The sequence below is a fragment of the Anopheles coustani genome, chromosome 3 (assembly GCF_943734705.1).
Source record: "Anopheles coustani chromosome 3, idAnoCousDA_361_x.2, whole genome shotgun sequence".
NCBI lineage: Eukaryota > Metazoa > Arthropoda > Insecta > Diptera > Culicidae > Anopheles > Anopheles coustani.
In genome coordinates this window covers 54560982-54581903 of record NC_071288.1, presented here as the reverse complement: position 1 = coordinate 54581903, position 20922 = coordinate 54560982, and the positions used below count along the sequence as shown (strand labels likewise).

Below are 20922 nucleotides of genomic sequence, written 5' to 3'. Positions count from 1 at the left end.
GGGGCAACTTGTACCAGGACAGTTGAAAGGATGGATGAATTGGACGAAAATGTGTTTGCTGCCCATCAACGTTTGCGCCCGAACGGTTGCGCTTGTCGAACCAATAAAATGGACCGGAAATTGGCACGGCTCGCAAGCGTCCTGCCAGCGTAATTGCCGGGTTCGGAACGACATTCCTGCCCATTGCCTCCTGCGGCGAGTTCCGTGGAATAAAACAAAAAGAAAAGCAAGCTTGTCTCCAAAGCACGGTTGGGGCGGCGCACCGATCCGCGGTTATGATTCGGTTGCAGCCGTGGCCGGGTATGCTCTTACCTTGCTTCTGTATTACAGCCGCTTCTAGATGCAGGGCAGGCAGTTCGCGAGAGAGCCATAATTATAAGCAGCATTCGGTGGAATGTTCGCTCGGCTGGTCTCTTCTTGGTGCGCAACCAAAAGACGACGGCGAAAGCTGTAATTGCCCGGGTAACCGGATGGCCTGCCCCAACGGACTGGAAGCTAATTTGCCGTCGATGGGTTCGGGTTTCTGGAATAAGTGCATTATTTTTGGGTGAAAGCATGGAACCATGTGATATTGTTGGTTCATATTACGGAAGATTGAAATGCAGTGAACTTGAAAGCTCTCAATGCTAATGACGTAAATCGGGTATGAACACAATACAAAACATTGCAACAAGAACTGAACACCTTCCATTACGAACCCTTATTCGTCAATGGCTAGTCATTCTCTAAATGGAATAACAATTTCACAAACTATTTTAAAACAAATTAGAATTGAATTGGAAAAGCATTGTCAGTAATAACAAATTCATTCGTTACAAGTGCTTTTATTTAAGAAAGTGTAAATGTGGAACAAGATTGTTGAGAAAGTGTAAATTAACGCCTTTTCAATACAATTTAAGGCCTCAAACCAAAGGATTTCTAAACAAACGGTGATCCGGCAAATCTAATACTGTTGTTTTTACTGCATCGGATACTTGTTGCTGTTTAGAAGAGAGGTGTTCTTTATCTTTTAAGTTTTTCACTTTCATCACTTGTTATCAAGCTTACAAAGATTATTTGATTTTGGTGACCTGTTTTTTGTAATTGTTGAGTTTAGGAACCTATTGAAATTTCTGAATGAATATTTCAAACTTCTCTTAAGTTCTGTTAAAATTGTTGATTTGTTGCATAGCTGCTACAAACGCGAATTTGAATACAAACATCTGTATGGTTTATCACTCTTCGGTCAAATACAACCCTTCGTTGCGTACTTTCGATAAATATTCTTATAAAATTTCAAGCAGCTAAAATTTAAGTTATGATATTATAATGGACAAAATAAAAGAATTATTGTGAAAAAATGAACCGGTTTTTTTCAACCGTCTCAACCGGTAGGTAATAATTTTAAAATTAATTGCATACATTCTGGCTGACCTGGGTGTTGTGCCAAGATGTATGCAACATGAGTAACATCGGAGCAGTTCAGATTACAAAGCAAAACGTTTTCACCTGACAACGGAATTTTAACAGAATTTTAAATAAAGTTATAGAACTTATTTCTACATTTTTGAACGAGATTTTGCAAGCAAAATACAGATAAGATATAAAATAACAGTATTGTGTCTCATTTTGCAACAAAATTCTTTCAAGCTACGTCCAACATTTTGAAATAATTTAGATTTCAAAAAAGTTTGTTAAATTCGTCGAAAAATTAGGATGATTTTGAAAAAAAATTACTTGAAAATATGTATTTTACACTTGGACATATATATTTTCAATGTTACCTTGCCTTCTCTCCATCTTTTATTCAAAGCAAATATCTTGCGATCAGATCTTTTCGGCAATGGGATGTACTAACGGAGAAAGCCAAACATTTTATATTCAACTAAAACAAATTCTATCTGTTTTCCATACAACGAATACATTTTATTGACCATAGTTTACACATTAGTTCGCGCTTCTGTATGTATACTAAAATATTCCTGAAAGTCGACACTTGTCGGAGCGGGCCAGTCGGATGAGGCGTTTAGGAATGGTAAAAATAATAATCAAATCTTCATGTCTATTCATCTGCAAAACATTCACCTGAATGTTTACCAAACCGCGGGGCAGATCGATGCCTTCGATGTGTACTTATTTTTCGGTGCGCAAAAGCAAATATTTATCGACGGCCAGCATTCGACCGGTGTGTAGCTAGCATAACAGACTCCTAACCCAACCTACTGACCGCTTTTAATTAGGTGCTAAGTTGTAGTAAAAACCGTGCTTACGACTAGCGTTCCTCGCCCCCTCGCGCTTAATATCTAGAACAGCGCGCCATTTTCTTATACCGTAAAACCCTACTCGATAGTTCCTGTATTTTCCTGTATCCGTCCGTGGGATGCTGTGGCTTAAGCAGTTCCGTTAGCTGAAGTTGTACGATTACATTTAAACTCCCGTGTTGTCGGTGGGCCGAAAGCCGATTAAAATTCGTCCCCGACGCATTTCAATGTGCATGCAATTACTCATTGACGGGTAGATGTCACCCGATGGACGATAATCGCTGTAATTGATGCAGCTCGGACGCCAACACAACGCCATTTCCCATGAATCATAACCGAGAGCAATCACGGGCCGCCTCGGGAACGAGCACGCAGGCATGCTCATAAATACACGCATAAATTATGCAGTGAAGTAAAAATCTGATACGGATTGTGTAGCTTAAATTAATTTACATCTATCGGTTCACGCCCGCTCGGTTCGCACGCATAAACATGCATGTGATACATGTACGCTTTTTCCGCCATTTTTTCTCGATTTCCACCGTTTATTGTCGGTTCACTTCAGCGTTCCATTATTGCCGCGTTGGCTTTTTGCGCACGTGCTTCCCAGTCGAATGTCCCGTCGAAAGAAATCGTTTCATTTACTTGTTTTCCTTCCATCATCGTTGCGTTGTTCGCACCCGGTCCGGTTCGGCAATGGAAATAAATTAATCAACGCAACGCAAACAAAATAGTATTAAAGCGTAAATACCACAAACGAAAAAAAACGAAATAAAAACATGGAAGGGTAGTATACAAGCGCAATTGTTGAACAAAAAGGACCTCGAAAAGTGGAATGTTAATGGTTTGTTGGTAAAATTTAACTGATTCAACCGTGACTTTTTGTCCTTCCTCTGTTGCTCCATACGCTTGTGTTTTGATTCGGTTCGGTCCTTTGGTTATCGGGTTGTCGAAGTTGCTCAGTTGCCGTTTTCATTTTCCGCGTACTCCTCCTCGTAGTCCTCGGTTTCCGGTGCTCCGTCGTCCTCTTCCTCCACGTACTCGCTCTCGTTCTCGGTTCCGGTTACGTCCGGCAGGTAGTCCTTGTGTGGGGGCGACGGGATGATCGGTTCCTGATACTACGCAATGGAGGAGACGAATGGAAAGAAAAATGTGTGTTACTATGATGGACAATTTTCATCGATTTTTAGAAAATCAATTATGGGAAAAAATCATCTTCCAGTACTGAGATACAGTTACTTGCAAAAGGGTTCATACAACGTTGATTTCATCGGTTCTAGAACTATCTATGCGATCTATTATTTCTGTTGGTTTAGTTTGAAATCATTGATTTTTATCCTAAACAAAAAATCGATGATCAAAACTTATTGTGTGAGGTAAATAGTTTAAAGCAACTTCTTGTGAGGATTCGGAATTCCAAGGTGTTACTAGTGGATGTTTTTACTGAATTTTTACTGAATGTGCGTGTATAGTTTATTTTGTTTTATTTATGACACTTTGACAAAAGAAAAAATTTTCAATGTAGGCGCTTCTTAATACTTTCTTCTATCTTTTTAATTTATCTATCAAATTTGAGCCCGTTCAAGTGTTACGATGTATTAAAATTCCTATATTTTTACCAATTGCTAGGGAAATCTACATTTTTATAGCAAAAAAGGTCCAGTTCTTTTTAACTTTAATTAAAAAAAGGTCAAATATCAAATCAGAAAAAAATTAAAACTTTTTAGACTGTAGATAACGGCACAAATTAACCTTAATCTACACCTTAGGTGTTAAATTTTCCATGGAGTGTTTCTTTTCTATATTTCATTTTTAGGAACGCGCTTCGAAACGTAATGCGGGTACTATGGAAATTGGCGTTATTTTCGTTTTTTGAGGTCAGTTTATGTCGTCATTTGTAATCACAAAAATATAGTGTTATGTTTTTAATGTTGCTAAATATATTTAATTGCTAGCGCACAATTTTTTTTAGATCTATGTTATGTAACATTCTTAAAGTATAAAAGTTTAAAAGAACTCAAATTCGGTCTGTTTTGCTTTAAACCAAACTAATGGAGATGTGCATACAAAAAACAAAAAAAAAATACAAAAAAAGATATTCAACAGATATAATACAAAGCAGCCCTTCACAGATTTAATTTTTTTAAATAGCAAGATTATAGTGTGTTAAAAAGAGTGGTCAAAATTACCACTAAAAACATTCTCAACTTAGTTGTTTGAACTAGTCGAACAGAAAAATATGAAATTTTTATTTTAGATGTATGCAGCTTTGGATTTGAAGACAAGTCTTGTTTTGTCATTTTTGAGACATTGCGAAAATTGTGTACTGTCAAACAAAGAAATCAGCGTTGTTCGAAAGCTTTTTTTCAGTCACTGTAGCACTAAAACGAAGGCCATCGAAAAAGGTTCCCGGAAGAAACTCCATTACTCGTCCAGATCCTTACCACTTTCGGTGCCCGCCATCCGCATCCCGGCAGCGGTAGTCCGTCCATTCCGAGTGGACACGGTGCATCCAACCCCGGTACGCCCTGGTCGCCCTTGTCACCTCGGTCCCCTTTCCGACCCCGTTTGCCAATCGGACCCGGATCGCCCTTGCCTCCCTTCTCACCGCGCGGCCCTTCCTGGCCCGGGATCCCATCCGTTCCCTGTGGTGGGACGATGAGTTGGGAAGGAAAAATCACAGCCATCACTGCTTGCCCTATTTTTCCATCGCAGCATTGGGGCTTCCATTCGTATGTTTGACATCGTTCGATGTGACAGTTTTTATTTTGGTTTTGTTTCGATTATTGTTTGAGCCTTTTGGGTGTCCGTGTTTGGATCGGTTTTGAGGTGTGACCCGTGTGCTCGAATAGACGTTACGATCTCGTTTTGTGTGCATACAAATTGGAATATTAACGGTTGGTTTCTGTTGAAGCTGATTTTCGTTGAATTTAGTTGTGCTGAACACATTTCGTTTTAAATAACTTTAAATCCCGATGTCAAAATACTTATGGAAAGCCAGAAAATCGTAAAATCACCCGAGCAAACTGAAACTTGAATGTAAACAGCCAAATGACTAGCAGCAAGACAAGATTTCCCATTTTCAACATTAATCAACTATACACGCAATAAAATTTTAAGGGGGACACAACACATTCGGGCTTCAACAAATGTCGCAGCAACATACGAACAGCATTCAACAAAAATGATCCTAAAGACATATGTGGACAGAGCAGACGGACGAACGGATGAAAGTATTCGGTCGAATCGTGGTTCTTCTTTTCGGTGAGTTTATTTACAAAAAACTTAGTGTTTTTCCTTCGAATGAGTGTTGTACATTGGCTCGCGTGGATGGATCGGAAAATAAATGCTTCCTTGCTTCTGCGCGGATTACTTTCGGGCAATCTCAACATTCGTCGGCTACAAAACATGAAATCTGTCATTCTTTTTCACTGTCGCGAATCATTCGAACGCACGCGCTCGCACAACATGCTTGCTGAATGAAATCTGTCGAGTGTTTTCCGCACTCTGGCAATGTTTTTCACCTTCAGTGAATCGCTCTTGAAAGATAAAACATTTAGTCTTACTAGAATGTGAAATTTAGTTTTCAAAAATGCGTTAAAAGAGAAATGAAGTTGTTTTTTTTTTGTTTTTGTTAAGACGAGCTACATTCCGATGGCACTGAGAAGAGGTTAGGTAAGATTAAGTAACAATTCCTTGAGTACAAAATTTTATAATTTTTCACGATCAACAGAAAATGCTTAACATGATGAACAAACCAGATCAAGTCCAGACCCTGAAGAGAACAGATCTTATAGGGTAGATGCGCAGATTCTTGGATATCGAATTTAGGAGGATAGTAGAAACAAGGAGGTTGGGGTATGTTAATCGATGAAACGTGCAGCATGAGTTTTCTTTCATTTGCATTCGCCACGGCCTATGGCTGATGGAGATACTTGTCGCCGGACGATGGGGCCATTCGTTCGCAAACGTTACTAAGACAGTTAAGCATAGTTACGGGCAGTCCTGGATCACCGCGTTCTCCCTTGATGCCGGTTTCACCCTGGGCACCCTTCATGCCGTCCAGTCCCGGTGGTCCCTGGAAAGTAAACGCGGCGAAGTAAAAAGAACGGACAAAAGAAAAGAAAACAAAACAAGAAAAGTTCCAAAAACAGAAGAAAAATGAAACACAATTAATAATAATTTTTATAGTTTGAGCATTTGTGAAGGGGAAACTAAAGATTGTATTTGCGTGATTTTTATAATACAGCGTTAAAAACACCAGCTCCACTAAAACCTGAACTCCAAAAGCTTGCGTGTCGTCGTTAAGTCCTTGTCCTCGGTTCGTCGTAAGAAAAGCGTTAGCAGCGTCTTCCAACACCAATGTTGTGAAATATGTTGTTGTTTTTTATAATGTATTAATATTTGTACATGCCTTCAACACCCGTTAGTTAAAATATTTTCGATCGAAGGGTTTGAAGACACCGTCGCTTCGAATGACTGTATACTTAAGATTTAAATTAAACTTATTCTCGTTCACTTTAGCATGCGGAATCCTTTCCCAGCCAAGGACAAACCAAGGCGATGATGTCGGAGAAAGTTTTCAAGCGGATGTAGATTCATGAAAGCCACGATGCAATCAGGAAATAGTGGGAAGAGCGAGTCACGGCGGTGGGTAAAAGTGATGGCAAAGCTTTACATTTACATCTACTTCTTTAATTACCGCATACTTTACCAAGTGATTCTAGTTTTTTTCTTGCGATTTTTCACCTCCGAAGGTGAGTTGCGATGGAAAGAAAGGATAACTTGTGGTAGAAAATCTAAATGTAACGCTCGTCTCGGAATCACGAAACAGGGAAAAACAGGGATGTGTGTGTTGATCGAAAGTAGCAAACATTGAAACAGAAAATCGGCCACCGGAATTTTGGGTTCACTTTTCGTACGGGTAAAACAAAACCAACCGGGGCTGCGGCTGCATCGGAGGAAACGGAATCGAACATACGCCGCAAGTTCGGTGCTGGAGCCTCCGAAAATCGAACCGAGTTCAGCCGAGCGTTAGTCGACGATGACGACGAGGGGGATGAATGAGGCGGAGGAAACGGAAAAGACCACGGCAGCCGCCAACATTGGCATCCTGCCCGCGTGCTAGGTCTGTGTGCTTTAAAATTCCATTTCATTTCATTAATTATATAATTTCAATTAAATGAGTTAGCAAAAAGCGGCCCGAACGCCGGGGAAATTTTAGTGAATGCGAGTTCAACCGAACACATCGGTAGTGCGAGGACAGGAAGCGTGGATGTCGAGAGAAAAGAGTAAATGGCCGAAAGAGCCACAAAAGCTTCAGCATGCTCGGATGGCGAGGGCAAGGACGGCGTGTGGCCCGGGACACAGCAGGATGCTCTACAGGTCCTGTTCTGGCCGACCGCGATAATTAAACAGCGCTCCGGAAAATGTTCCCACACGTATTCAAGCGATTCGAACAAATGGAAATCCGCGAGCTGGTCCCGTTTCATGTTGCGCGCATTCGAATGTTCCGCTATTGTAGGGCGCGTTGATTTTCCGGGTGTGAGTATGTAAACTTATTGTAGGATTAGGGCGACACAACTGCACATGCATGGGGAAATACCATTTTTTGGTTTGCATGCACCACAAAACTTCCCACGTGCACTGTGCTTTCCACCGTTTAATTTCATTGATTCAATGCATCATTCCGGCTGCGGCTTTACCACTTTAATGTGCCATCGAAGTCACTTAATTAGCGATGGAAAAAAGTATGTTAATGTGCTTCATTAAATTGATTTCAAAGCCTTCGGGACAGAAGCCGGTGTTGAGGTGTTCTAGGGTGCGTTAGAAAAAGGATATTAAATTAAATTTAATGAAGTATATGCTGTAAAATAGCAAGCTCGAAATGCATATCACCTTAAATGTGGTTTGTTTTTGTTTTGAGTCAGACTGTCTACATCATATCATGGAAATACAAATTGATATCAGATACAAGCATATAAATGGTTCAACAAATATAACTGTGTCTAGAACCCTCTTATATACTTGGAAATGAGAATACACTACATGAAAATCTTGGAACATGAATAAAGGCTTTTTTTTAATGAAGCATCTCAATAATGCAGGCAAACGAATCTACATCAAGCGAATTTTTGTTCTCGACCAAAATCTTGCATGAAAAGAGTTCTATTTAGAAAACATAGTATAAATCTTCCCTCCTGGAAACAAGAAGGTACGACAATTTCCAATCGCAAATGCCACCAAGTGCTCTTGCGGTGGCGTGGGAATGTAATGTGAGCCTCTTAAGTGTCTTAAGAACGGGGGAATCGAGGCTGCTCCGGAGAAGAATGGAAAATCATCCGGTAACAGGGGTGGGTGATAAGTGAAGTGGTAAAGAGAAATGATGAAGAAAATCTAATTTGATTTTCAATCGCTCGCTTACAATTGATTCCTTCTACCGGAACGGGAAGCGGGAAAGGGCGGGCGTGGCGCAAGTGTCGCTTTCTGGCTGGAAAGCGTTTATGTGTCGGTAAGGGATGTCGGGGGTGAGGAAAAAAATGTGACAAGGAACTTCAATCACACGGACGACGATGGTGCTGGGAAGTGAATCAATGAATGAGAGTGAATGACTGGAAAGAGTAACGTTACATTTGAAAGGCGTTTCAGTGCATCAATGGTACGGTTCAGGGATCACTTCCGGAGCAAAGAAGTGGGAAACAGCTCAAGAGGCCAGACGTGCACGAACACATTGCACTGGATGGAGGAGGAATACGTCCTTGCATCTACGATGCAAGAAAACATTTTCTGTGAACATTGTCTTTTCTCGCAAATACGGACAAATTTCTCATCATCCGGATGCTTGAAGGGCAAACAAGAATGAAACGAAGATGGGAGATTATTTAAATATTTAAATATCATGTTTGACGATCGGAAATAAATGTTCATTGTTCAGCATGATTAAAATTGTTATCCAACATGTTTACGCACGTATAAAGCCATACAATGAAGCTCCAACGTGTTGGGATTCTGAAATACGCCACATTGCTAATACGCTGGTTAATGTTTGACGCATTGTTTTACCATGCCGTGGATTGTATTGTAAAATGTGTGGGCATTCCATGGTTTTGATCCAGTTTTCCTCGATAGGAACAGTATTCGATAGAAACATTGTGTGGAACATTTGAATTTACCCAAAATAGAATTATTGTGCAAAACATTTCAACATGATTCGTCCTGTGATAGAATAATGTAAATTAATTTCCATCGTAACAGAAATCGTATCTCATAATATATCAGTCTGATCAAGAAGTATGCGATTGAAAATCGATTTAAAATTGTACACATTAGAATTTCATCCTATTCAACGTTCATTTTTGAATAACATTAACATTCATTATTAGAGTGGTAAAAACAAAAAAAAATGAACAAACTGTTTTCAATGCGAATATGTTTTGTTGACCTGCAAGGTTGTCAGTTTTAAAACATTCATTTTTACACCATAATAACGATAATTTGTTAAAAATAAAATGAATAAAATATAATGGGCTTATGCGCTTTGGCTTCAAGCATGCGTGGCAATAAGTTTGTGGAATTGATGTTTTTTATTCATTTAATTATTTTTAATATGCCAGGAATGATTGACTCCTGATGACTGATCCTGGCAGAAATGAAGTTCTATTAAATGATGCGTGGTAAGAGTTAAAAGCAAATATGAATCAGTACGAAAAAAGAGTTAATTGGTGATCCGTCACTTATTTTCTTTCCCGTTTCATCCGATAACTTTGTCTCTAGAAGCAGTACTGGTAAAAAAAGTAATGGTAAAAAAAAAACAAATTATTTTCTTTTATGAGTGAATAGGAATCGTTGAATGGAATGATGCTATGAAGTGGAACGTTGCAGAAGACTTTCGTTAAAATCAATGCAAATTAATTTATTCAGTATATCTAAACAATTCGCAAACGACGAAGCATAACTCTCGCACAAAATCGTCAGCATTTGCAAAATTCCTCAAACGCATCAGGAAAATCAGCGCAACAGACAATCACCAGGCGAACGCATTTTCCCAAATCAAATCAACAACACATGCTGTAAGGTTATGTTTTCTCCTCCAAATCGGCTCGTATTTTTGTTTTCTCTCTTCAGTTTGTGTGTTTGTTTTTTATTGTTTGTTAATTCACTTAATGCATAATGATGGTTTTTATCTTGCGTCTGTCTCCACGCTGTTATTGTTTGTTGGCATCGGATGTGACTTCCTTCGCTACATTGCGCGCATTCAGTTGTCCTTACTTCATCGCAAACTGCTCAGCCTTAGGGCTTACCGCCTTCTGGAATCTTACCACTCGTAATGTTATGTTCTACCTTTCGGTTCGATTATACTCGACTATGTACATAGAGTTGTATAATATTCAAAAAAACAAAAAAATCTGTTTTCATTTGCCTTTCGCAATAGACCTTCGCACCCTGGAGTCATCTGTTCACTTTAATTTATTACCTACGCTGGGAACGCAATCAATAAATGCTGTCGGATGGATGGTAGCTTCAATTTCTTCATCATTTTGCAACGTGTGGAAATTCTCGGACGCTGCTATGTCATAAATGCGCTGGACGTTGCAGGATGGAGAGATGACGTTTGTCTTATTAGGTTTTGTTTCTGCTATTCAGCTCGGCCAGTTTTAGAGACTCACTCCTGTACAGCATCTCGCTAGCTTAATTACTATTTTATACAATTCCATCGCGGCGTTCGACCAACGTGCACCGACCGGAACGGATGGAACTAGGAGTTGACCAAAATCGAGCCCTCACGCACGCATCATCGACACGTGGATGAGCAGTTTTATGATATTTTACCACCTCAAATTCTTTCCTAATTTTTCGCCAGTTGGAAACCCCCCAACCAAGCCAGCCAAGCGTCGATGACCCGTTTCCATCGGAATTCGATCGAAAACTCCATACATTCAATTCGTGGACAGCGGCTTCCCGAACTGAATCCAACCGATCCGGATACTGAGGAACGTACCATGCACGAACTTTTCGTTACGGTGACGGAGCGGGACGGTGGGTGAGGGCGCTTTTCCAACCCCTTCCGCAACGTCGAAGCCAATTATTTACGACCGACCGGGATCGAAGCCAATTATTGCCAACATATGTTTGCCAACTTTTCAACCGGATCGCAACGATCCGAGCGTGCCACACTTGTCTCCCATCGGTTGGCCCTGGTTTGGCTTCTAAAAACTGATGGCGTATTTCTCCCCGCTCCTCGCCCGTTTGACTGGGGCACTGGGTGAACCGGTTTTGGGGTCGGTTGAGGGAAGAAGCAAAAAAATCGTAAAAATTCTCCACGCTCCATGCACCGCTGGACGTGCCACGTGTGCGCGTGTATGTGTGGATTTCCAGTGTGGTGATACGCAGCACGAGACGACACCGGAAGAGAATCCCCGCACACGAAAATTGTTACTGCCAAGCATCATCACCCTTGTGAAGTTTTCCAACCCCTCTACCTCACTTTCCCGAACGAAGGAAGGAAGTGAAAAGTCGATTGCTTTTTTTATGCGATAAAACAGGAAGAATCTTTCATTCTTTGACGGAGGTCACTTTCTCTAGGAACGAAGATTTTGTGGTGAAATATACGAGTATAACAAGAAGTGAAAAGAAAAAAAGGAAAGCTCTGCGAACCGGGTTGAGATTAGGTAGTTTTTCCTTCCTTTTTGGGCATATGGTTATGAGTTTTCCGACTCGCATCGCTAAGCTGCGGTCGGTTTTTCGAAGCGGTTTCCGATAGCGCCGAAAGCTAAAAAGTTCCATCAGTTTTATCTTAAATAAAAAAGGAGGAAAACAAAACTGGCGGAGAAAACAGAATGGCTGCAATCATTAAATATTAAACCGTCCACGCTCGGCATCCACCGGCCACCGGCAGCTTCCCTGAAGATCTCACTCCAAACGGTTGGTTGATTCAAATATTTATCAGTTTTCAACAAGATACTTCCGGCTTCCGGGCAACATGGCGCAGACGGTGCGCCGAAGTCCATCCCTGGATCGCCAGCGCTTTTCGTCCTAGCGTGCATCCCAGGGCCTGGGGTTTTGCTCCTTCGCCAATCCGATACACTTCCCAAAATCTGTCGATGGAGCAGAGTAAGGGATGGGGAGGAAACTCAATGAAATCTGGCGCGATGTCGATACGTCGCCATCGGGTTGTCTTATCGCGTTGAAAGGAGGGTTTGGGAGGATCTGGTTGGGGCTAGCTTTGTTTGTTCGGTTAGGATTCAAGGGCCGGTCGGTATGTGCGGGCGATTTTCCAATAAGAAAGTTTCGAACCGCCACTGCTTCGTTCGCCGCTTCGTGGCAAAGTGCAATAGGATCATCGAGATAAGGGAAGGATCGTGTGCGGAACTCTTTAAAGTTTAATCAGGAAGGTCCGCTGCAGAGTTTCAAAGAGCCCGAAGCTTCGACGTAAGTTCGAACGACCTCAGAAGTAGTGGAAGATTCGATGAAGTAGCTTCCCCGGCAACATTGAGGCTACACCGTTCCGTGCCTTTTCCTTTTTGGTAGTCGTTCCTTCCGAAAACGTAGCCACGCTGATGTCACTGATCTTCCGGAAGTGATTCCGGGTGGCTATTCGACCTCACACCAAAGAAGAGAGTTTCCTCGCTACGACGATGCCGACCAGTGGCATCGATAATAGCACATCTGTAACATGTGCCACAGCCTTAGCGCCTTCGGGAGAGGTCGAATCTATCGAAGTTGAGGGCCAAATGAATTGAGGGCGGTGCTTTCACCCAATGTCCCAGGTGTATCAAACGGTTCCAGTCGGCGGGAATCAAATGCCAATCGATGGCGCATACGTGTCGTATTCAACCGATGATGGTGGAACACGCTTTAATGCCTCAGGCGGAAGGATATCGAAGGAGGCAGGTTGTTTTCCTCAACGACAAGAACGACGTGGTAACGCAAGTGACAGCAAATGTCAACGCTTAAAGTGGTTGTAACGAATGAAGCGCTTCCTGCGAAGGACGTCAAGGACGTGGGTCGACGTGGACAAATTTGACGGATCTGTCCAGAAGCAGAACAGGGTATACTTTAAATGAACCATAGCGAACTGGATTGCACCATCGTCGACAGTCGTTCGAGTCAATTGATTGACGTCATGCCAAAGAAGTAGACGGCATATCCTGTGCTACCTTGCGTATCTGATCAGATGCTGTGTAAGGATTTCTCGTGTGCTACTTTGAGGATGAGTAACACGGTATCCTATATTTGTGCAACTTTCTCTTTCCGGCTTAATCTGGCCACCTTTTCATCCGCACATGTCCCTACGTTGCATTCAATTTGATCCTAGCTAATGAATTTCTACCGTATTCTGTATTGGCCGTGCACTCCACTTCCTCTCTCTCTCTTTCTCTTTCTCTCCATCCATCACAGTCCACGGTTCTCTGGCACGAGCAATGGTAGATTATAACCACCGCCAGATTACGTGTTTCCTGCCCTCCCACCTATGTGGGGAGGTGTGTTTCGCAGCGAACCTTTAAAAAGGTTAATATTCAACAACGTCAGCCTAGGGCGGCACTAGGCGAAACGATATGAGCGGGATAGGTTGCGGCCACATTTGGATGAACATCGGAGCTGCGGAGTTGATACAGCCACGATGTTCCAAAATGCCGCCGGATAGTTGGCTGGATGGGATGAAGCTGAAGAGTGCGTATGAAGGCATGCGAATCTCGGATGGAATCGTGCGCTAGGACAAGTATGGGACATTTGATAGGGTCTTCGTGGACGTTTCAAAATGGTTCATAATAATAATGTTGCGCTTTTTTGCCGCTGTATATCTTCTTAGATTAGAACATTAGTAGGTTTTTTTTAGTGTGAGAGTTAAAAAGATAGACTAGTTACTGTGAATATCGCGTAGTGTGTGAGATTTTGTGTGTGGTGTGTGTATGAATGAGAGTGTGTTTGTGGGTACCTTTTAGTTTCGTTGAAGGGAGTTTACTCGAAAAGAGGGATATGTATTTCCTAGCTTCTTGTGTTTTCGTTCCTTTTGAGCGGCAGGTTTTGGGTTTGCTGCCAATCTCCTCTCGCTCGCTTCTCGTATATACTGTTTGGCTGTTTCGTAGATATCCTACCCTAGTGAACGTGCAGATGCTTGAAAGGCAATTGTTAAAAGTTTGAAGATGGCTTTTCCCGCACTGAATACCGAACGGACACAGATAGGCGACGGTTGACAGGATGTGAATGATTTCGTTAGCAATTTCGTAATGGTAGGTAAAGAGTACTTGACACACGCAGGGGAAGCGTAGAAAACTTAATCTTAGTCAAACACTACCAACAACAGTGGCAACAAACCGTTGGACAACCGGTAAACGGAGTCAGTTCCACGTGGCGCTGAAAGGGAGAGTTGTTGTTCGTTTTCCAGTTTATTTTCTCTGTATCTAACCCTCTGCTCCGTTGCTCTCCCTTCCAACGTACCTGTTGCCAATCCTCAAATACTGCGCTTCCCTGCGTAGAGCGGCATGATCAACTCCTGATCGACGAATTCTTATGTAAACATTTATAAAAAATACTACAATAATTCTCTTAACTCTGGCGTTTGCCATTTTGTGTTTTGTTCTTAACCTGTCTGGACGAGCGCAACCTTTCAGGAGCTTCCTGTTAATTGTTTTCTCCTTGCCGTCGTCCTTTGTGTATTTTAGACATTTTTTTTATAGTTCGCCTGAAACACTCTGTTTTGTTGTTTGTAATGCTCGTTTGTAGTATAAGCGGTGGTGGAAGCGTGCAAACATTGTTTTTAACAGAGGATGTAATGAAGTTTGCTAACTGCAAAAAATAAACTTTCTCTCCTTTTAAGCATTCCTGAAATAAACCACCGTACCACTCGTTCATTTGCAAACAAAATGTGATTCAACTTGACCCATTTAAGCAGTGGTGGAGCGACAACGAAAGGCGTGGGAGAGCCTTTTTGATAATTAAACTCATGATTTTGATTTTCCTGGTTTTCATGAAGAATGGTTTACGAGTGGCTAACAAACAATGATGAATTTAGTACCATCTGCTCCCAAAGATGAGATGCCAAAAACGGATTCCACTTTGGAGGCGCGTCAGCGATAAACCTAAGCCGTATTAGTACTCCCAGACCTGCAGGAAGAGAGTGGAAAGGTGATGTAGCGTCCAGGAAAGCCAAAAAACCGGGGTTAATTGATGAAATGAGACGGGGCAAAGGGAACGTAAGAAGTGGTAAGGAAATAGTTGTTAACGATCATCCCACCTAACGCAAATTCAAAACTTGGTAGCGTTAGTGGAAAACATTGCGAAAACTTGTTGGAAAGCAAGTGCTTCGGAACTTACCGGATGTCCTGGTTTTCCCACCGGACCAACTGGACCGGAGTCTCCCCGTATTCCCATCGGACCCTGATGAAGTTATTGAAACACGATATGGTTAGTGGAGTTCCCGGAAAAACGTTGTCTGATCTTTTAAAGCAAAGCACTTACCGGAAGTCCCATCGGACCGTAGTCGCCCTTCTGTCCTTTCTCTCCTCGATCGCCCTTCTTGCCATCGTACCCTCGGGGACCGGGTGGTCCGGTATGGCCTAGGGGTCCTGGGGGCCCCGGTGGACCGGGTGGTCCATACACGACGTCCCGGTACGGTTCATCTGCCATCCCTTCGCCATGGTCCTGTCGTCGGCGCATCTTCCTGAACTTCTGGGAGACATTCGTACGCCATTAAAACACGCTTCAATCTCTGACCTCACGAGTACGAACAAGATGCCGCTACTTACGGAGTCTCCCCGGTCACCCTTGTCGCCTTTCACTCCCGGGTAGCCGGGTGGTCCGGGAAGGCCGGGCGGTCCCATGAGACCCGGGGGACCTATATCTCCCGGGTCTCCCTTCTCTCCCGGCGGTCCCTGGTATCCCGGGAGTCCAGGTGGTCCTTCGATGCCCGGTTCGCCTGGCATTCCGTCTAGTCCGCGGGGTCCAAGCGATCCCGGTGCACCTACTTCACCCGCTTCGCCCTTCAGCCCGTTGGTTCCGTCGCGTCCCGGCGGTCCCGGTGGGCCCGGTGGTCCTACGGGCCCACGGAACTGAGCCAAGGTCGCCTCATCGTAGTCGTCATCCTTACCGGGGCCCTTTGGGAGCGGGACGGGAGAGAAGATCCAAACAAGAGCAAAAGATTAGTGAACGGGTTGTTAACCTTCATAATTGCTACACGTGAAACCGAACACCGGGCGGGAAGTCGTTGGCCGCCAAACTGAACGTATGCTTCCGTTGGCGTAATGTGTCGTCGGAGGAGCAGAAACAAAGCAGATGTTATAACAGCGGTGACAGCAGCGTGAAACACACACACGCACAAAAAACAGCAGCAGCCACCCACGTCATTACGAGGGCGTCCCACGATCTTTGCACTGCCGGTGTCACCACATTTGTGCCAAAACGAACGTGCAGACAACAGCTACCACACATCATCACACCACACCATTTCTACTAAAAGCCTTTTAATACTCTACATTAAGGTAAACACTAATAACCATAAATAACGCTCGGCAAAGGAAATGAAAGATTAATTTTATCGTGCTCCCCATCCCGGACGATGGAGGTGAACCGATGTCACCGATGTTGCCAAACGATTTATATTCACGTTCCACCTACGGGCCGCCATGTTTTGCCTGACTTGATTGTTTTAGTGTTATAGCATTCGTTAACATTGTGCTGATTTTTTTTATAATCAACACGGACCATTGAAGGACAGATACTTACAAGTTTTACATGGAACATACGTGTTACGATAAAGAAATCGTCTAATTTAAAGTTGGTTGTTATTTATGTTTGGGCAAATATTGGAACTTCAAAGAAATCAAATTAAATTTGAATACTTGAGTCAACCACATCAGATTTGATACAACGACCCAAGATTATAAAATAATTGTGATTAAATTTTATAAACGAAAAACTATCGACGAAGAAAACTTTTCCTCTCAGCATTATATAGGATTTCGGTAAGCTATCTATTGAAATTATTATCTTTTACATACTATATAACTATTACCTTTATGAGAAGACGTAAGAGTTCTGTTCTTTGAGATGTAAATTGAATACAATTTATAATTGAAAATGAGTTTTTTTTGTATTCGTGCTTTATTGTAAAACAAACCATGTGTTGAATAACTACTACATCCATGATTCAAGCTAGATAAAACTTATTCCTACTCAAAGCAACTCAGTTAATTGGGCGCACTACAAATTATTCTAGGAGACCTCCGACTACACACGGCATTGCGTTCACAGAACTGCTCGGGATGTTGTTATTTATTTTGTATGTACAGGTTTCAATAGGGTGTTGATTCCTGTTTGAAATGCAAATTAAAGTAAACCAACCAATGCCATATAGTTTAAAAGCAATCTAAGACTGTAAAAAGACTCCTAATGATGAATTTTAATGCGCGTATTTAAATTTCAACAGCAAACTAAATATAAAGCATTATGAATTATGTCGTGAATCAACGTGTAACATCTGATCATTGTAATGTCATTTGGTATGCGAGGAACACTTGTCCACACACTACATCACGCGCCCGATGCAGGGCCGGAGCTCGGAATGTTACGATGCGTCACCCCGGGAAGACACCGAAATCGCGCATTTACGCGACAGACACAAAATCCCTCTGACACACGCAATCTTCCAAACGCGCCGTCCGCCAGACATGGGGCGAAAATAACTTTCCACGCCATCCGGACGACATGCCGACATGGCGCTGGTAATCCGTGTCGTCGTCCCCGACTGTTGGAGGACACTTCCTCGTGCTGCTTTCCACCGGCAGGGGCCGGGAAAACGACTGTCAGGCGTTAATCGAATGTGTCTTTTCCTCGTCCATGTTAGACTCCGCGTTTCACAACTACCCCGCCCCTGCGTCGTCCGGTGCTAAAGTGCTATTTGTTCTTTCGAGGGTGCTGCGTGAAGTTGCTACCATCAACATTAACGCCGGGTGCTGTCCACACATGCCGGAGTAGGCATGTTGTGTGTGCATGTGTATGCAGATAGGTGTTGGAAAGGCCTGTTTGTTTCTTAGGGCACTAGGTACTTACCTTGGGTAGAGATCGGGACTAGACTACTCCTTTCCCTCTCCGATACTCCCTTGGTGGATTAGAGCAGGTGTGCGTAGGGTTTAGGGTGCGCTAACTAATGAAGCAAGGATTAGAACAAAACGCTGAGGTACTACGTTAACAGCTACTAGGTGCTAAAATAAAACAATAATACTCTACACAAACAGGTACCTTTCACATATGTGATTGTAATTACTCTGCATGTATGTGATTACTTATTGCTAATTTTGGATGTTCTATCGTGGACAATCCAAAAATATAGGGGAAATTTTTATAATTTATAACTATAAAATTAAGAAAACTCTGTTTAAAATTTGATGCACTTAGCTTGTAAAAGAAAATGAGCATTTACATTTTGTTAATTCCTCCGAAAACACAACGAATATGAATGAAATAATATTGATATTTTTTCACTGTTTGTTGTTGCACAGCTGATGCCAATTCAACGTTTGAATATCCCCATTTCAGGTTATCGAACGTAAAAAAAGTTAACAGTTTTAATTGAACCAGCTCCATTGTTAAATGTAAACAGGTGAAATCAGATCCATTTATTCGCTTCACATATTTCAATTTGTTTCTTTGTTAGTTTTTGTGCTTATTCCAGCATGTAACGTTCCATACGCATCGTAGCAACATAATTAAGGAGTTAAAAAGCAGCATCATGAATTGTAAATCGATGCCGGCAGGCTGCAGTTCATACTGACCTGTTTGAATGGTATTCGTAACGAGGTTTACAGATTGAAATAATCTCCTCAAGCCAGGTCAATGTGTAATATTTGTTTTTCTTTTTTAAAAGATGAGTTATTTTACCGAAACATTTTTTGTTTGTAGAATTTGGTTGTTGCATGAAGTTTTTCATCACACGTGTAGAAAAATGGTTTGTGTCGAGAGATTGATACGTCGTTGGTCATTACGTACCGTTGCGTTTAATGAGCAATTCAATAATATTACACGTTCGATGATAAAAAAAAATCTCCCGTTGTGTCGTTAACTCCACCTGCTATCAGCGTTATTTCCGCTCTGTATTTTTCAAAAGGCACAGACAGAAAAAGGTTGTAGCCGCAACTGTTGAGAGGATACTAACGGAGCACGTCGAACACGTGTTCTTAGCTTCACGTCCACCGCGAACCGTTTCGGTTGTACAACTGTCCGTGTGCTGCACGGATCCTTTTTATTTTTCATGCGAACCACGTGTAAGCGGCGGCGAACTTTCGACATCTAACTACAAGGCAAGGAATTACACAAAAGGCTTTTGGGCCGGGATTGTCCGACTGCGGGACGGGATTTGCAGAATGCGAAAAATTGAATAAATCATAGCCGCGGGAAATTTATCGATAGCGCGAAGCGCAAAAGTGCGTCACGTCGGCCAAACTGTGGCCGATTGGAAAACTGCTTCCCCAGCTTCTCCACTCGTCCCTTTGTTGTAACCGGCTCCATCCTCTCCGCACCTAGCGTTCCCTAGAGCCGATGGCTTTCGATGGCAATCGATGGGCGGCCGGCGATCACGTTGCACCACAAGCTGGGCATATTGTGTCGGTAATTTATGCCCGTATTTGTGCGCACACAAGCACACACGGGTTTGCGAAAATTGGCAAAACACTATCGATAGCATAAATCCTCGGGACGCGACGCTGCTTTTGGCGTACTGCGTCCGCCAGCTCACCGGAGCCTATTTGCGAGGCGAACTGCGGCTGGGGAAGCTGGATTGGAGCACGTACAGTAATGCCAGATCGGGAATGCGGGGTAGCGTGTCCAACTCGTGGCCGATGAAAAGTGAGTGCCTGTCACTACGAGTACGCGGGCAGTGCGGTTCCCGATCGTTAGTGGTTTTGCGGATTTGTTCCGAGTGGTTCCATGGGATTTTTTCCTTGAATATTTCAAAGCTAACGTAACGTTATCATCCTTTCAACATCTGTCGGTTTTTGGTAAAGGGGTAGCAAAATGTTGGGGATTGGCGACCAGGCAAAGCGGTCATTACAATGCAGCCCAACCCCTGGTGGATGCATTAAATACAAGTCGAAATAATGGTACGCGTCATTAACGGTTCTGCCCGCTTTGGCGGACCACATAAAGTTTGGCTAAATGTATCAAATTAAGCATGGTCCAGAATGCAGCGAAAGGGGATGGAATGTTGGAGGCGGGGTGTAGAATGAAGTCGAAAATTAGTGAATTTAAACATTAAAAACAAAAGGTACGATAGAAGAAATTGTTTGTGACAAGAAGTGTAACAATATTATGTTTTCCTGCTACGTTGAAAATTATGTAATTTGACATGTCCTAAGGAAATGTTGCATCGCCGAAAAGCACAAAATAGAGGAAAGTCTAGCACAGTATTTTTGTGTAAGAAGACTCGTAAGCAAGTGACATTCTTTAACGATTGAAAATGAAGCTTCCATTTTTCTACTCAGTTGGCAGATTTTCAAACATTCGCATTTCTATTTCACATGAAGATAAAAGCTGCGTAAGTAAATTTGCTGGCATTCACTTTTAAATTTATTTGCAGTTTGAAATAATCTTTCCACCTGAAAATTATTATGCTACGCGCTCAGCTCGTCTGATACGTAAGATATTAACAAAGCGAGCAACAACTTGTAAGTAAAGCGCGAGGGAAATTTTC

At 42.4% G+C, this 20922-nt stretch overlaps 1 protein-coding gene across 1 annotated transcript in view; it reads right to left on the bottom strand.

Moving 5' to 3' along the window:
* Window positions 1–2985: 2985 nt before the first annotated feature.
* Window positions 2986–20922, bottom strand: part of LOC131262952 (collagen alpha chain CG42342) — a 94632-nt gene continuing 76695 nt past the window's right edge. The window contains exons 11-16 of the mRNA XM_058265060.1: window positions 15986–16333; window positions 15699–15908; window positions 15555–15617; window positions 6238–6318; window positions 4685–4885; window positions 2986–3358 (exon numbers count right to left, since the gene is read on the bottom strand). Coding sequence (XP_058121043.1) covers window positions 3200–3358; window positions 4685–4885; window positions 6238–6318; window positions 15555–15617; window positions 15699–15908; window positions 15986–16333 — 1062 coding nt within the window. The 3' untranslated portion in view covers window positions 2986–3199. The remainder of the gene's footprint in view (window positions 3359–4684; window positions 4886–6237; window positions 6319–15554; window positions 15618–15698; window positions 15909–15985; window positions 16334–20922) is intronic.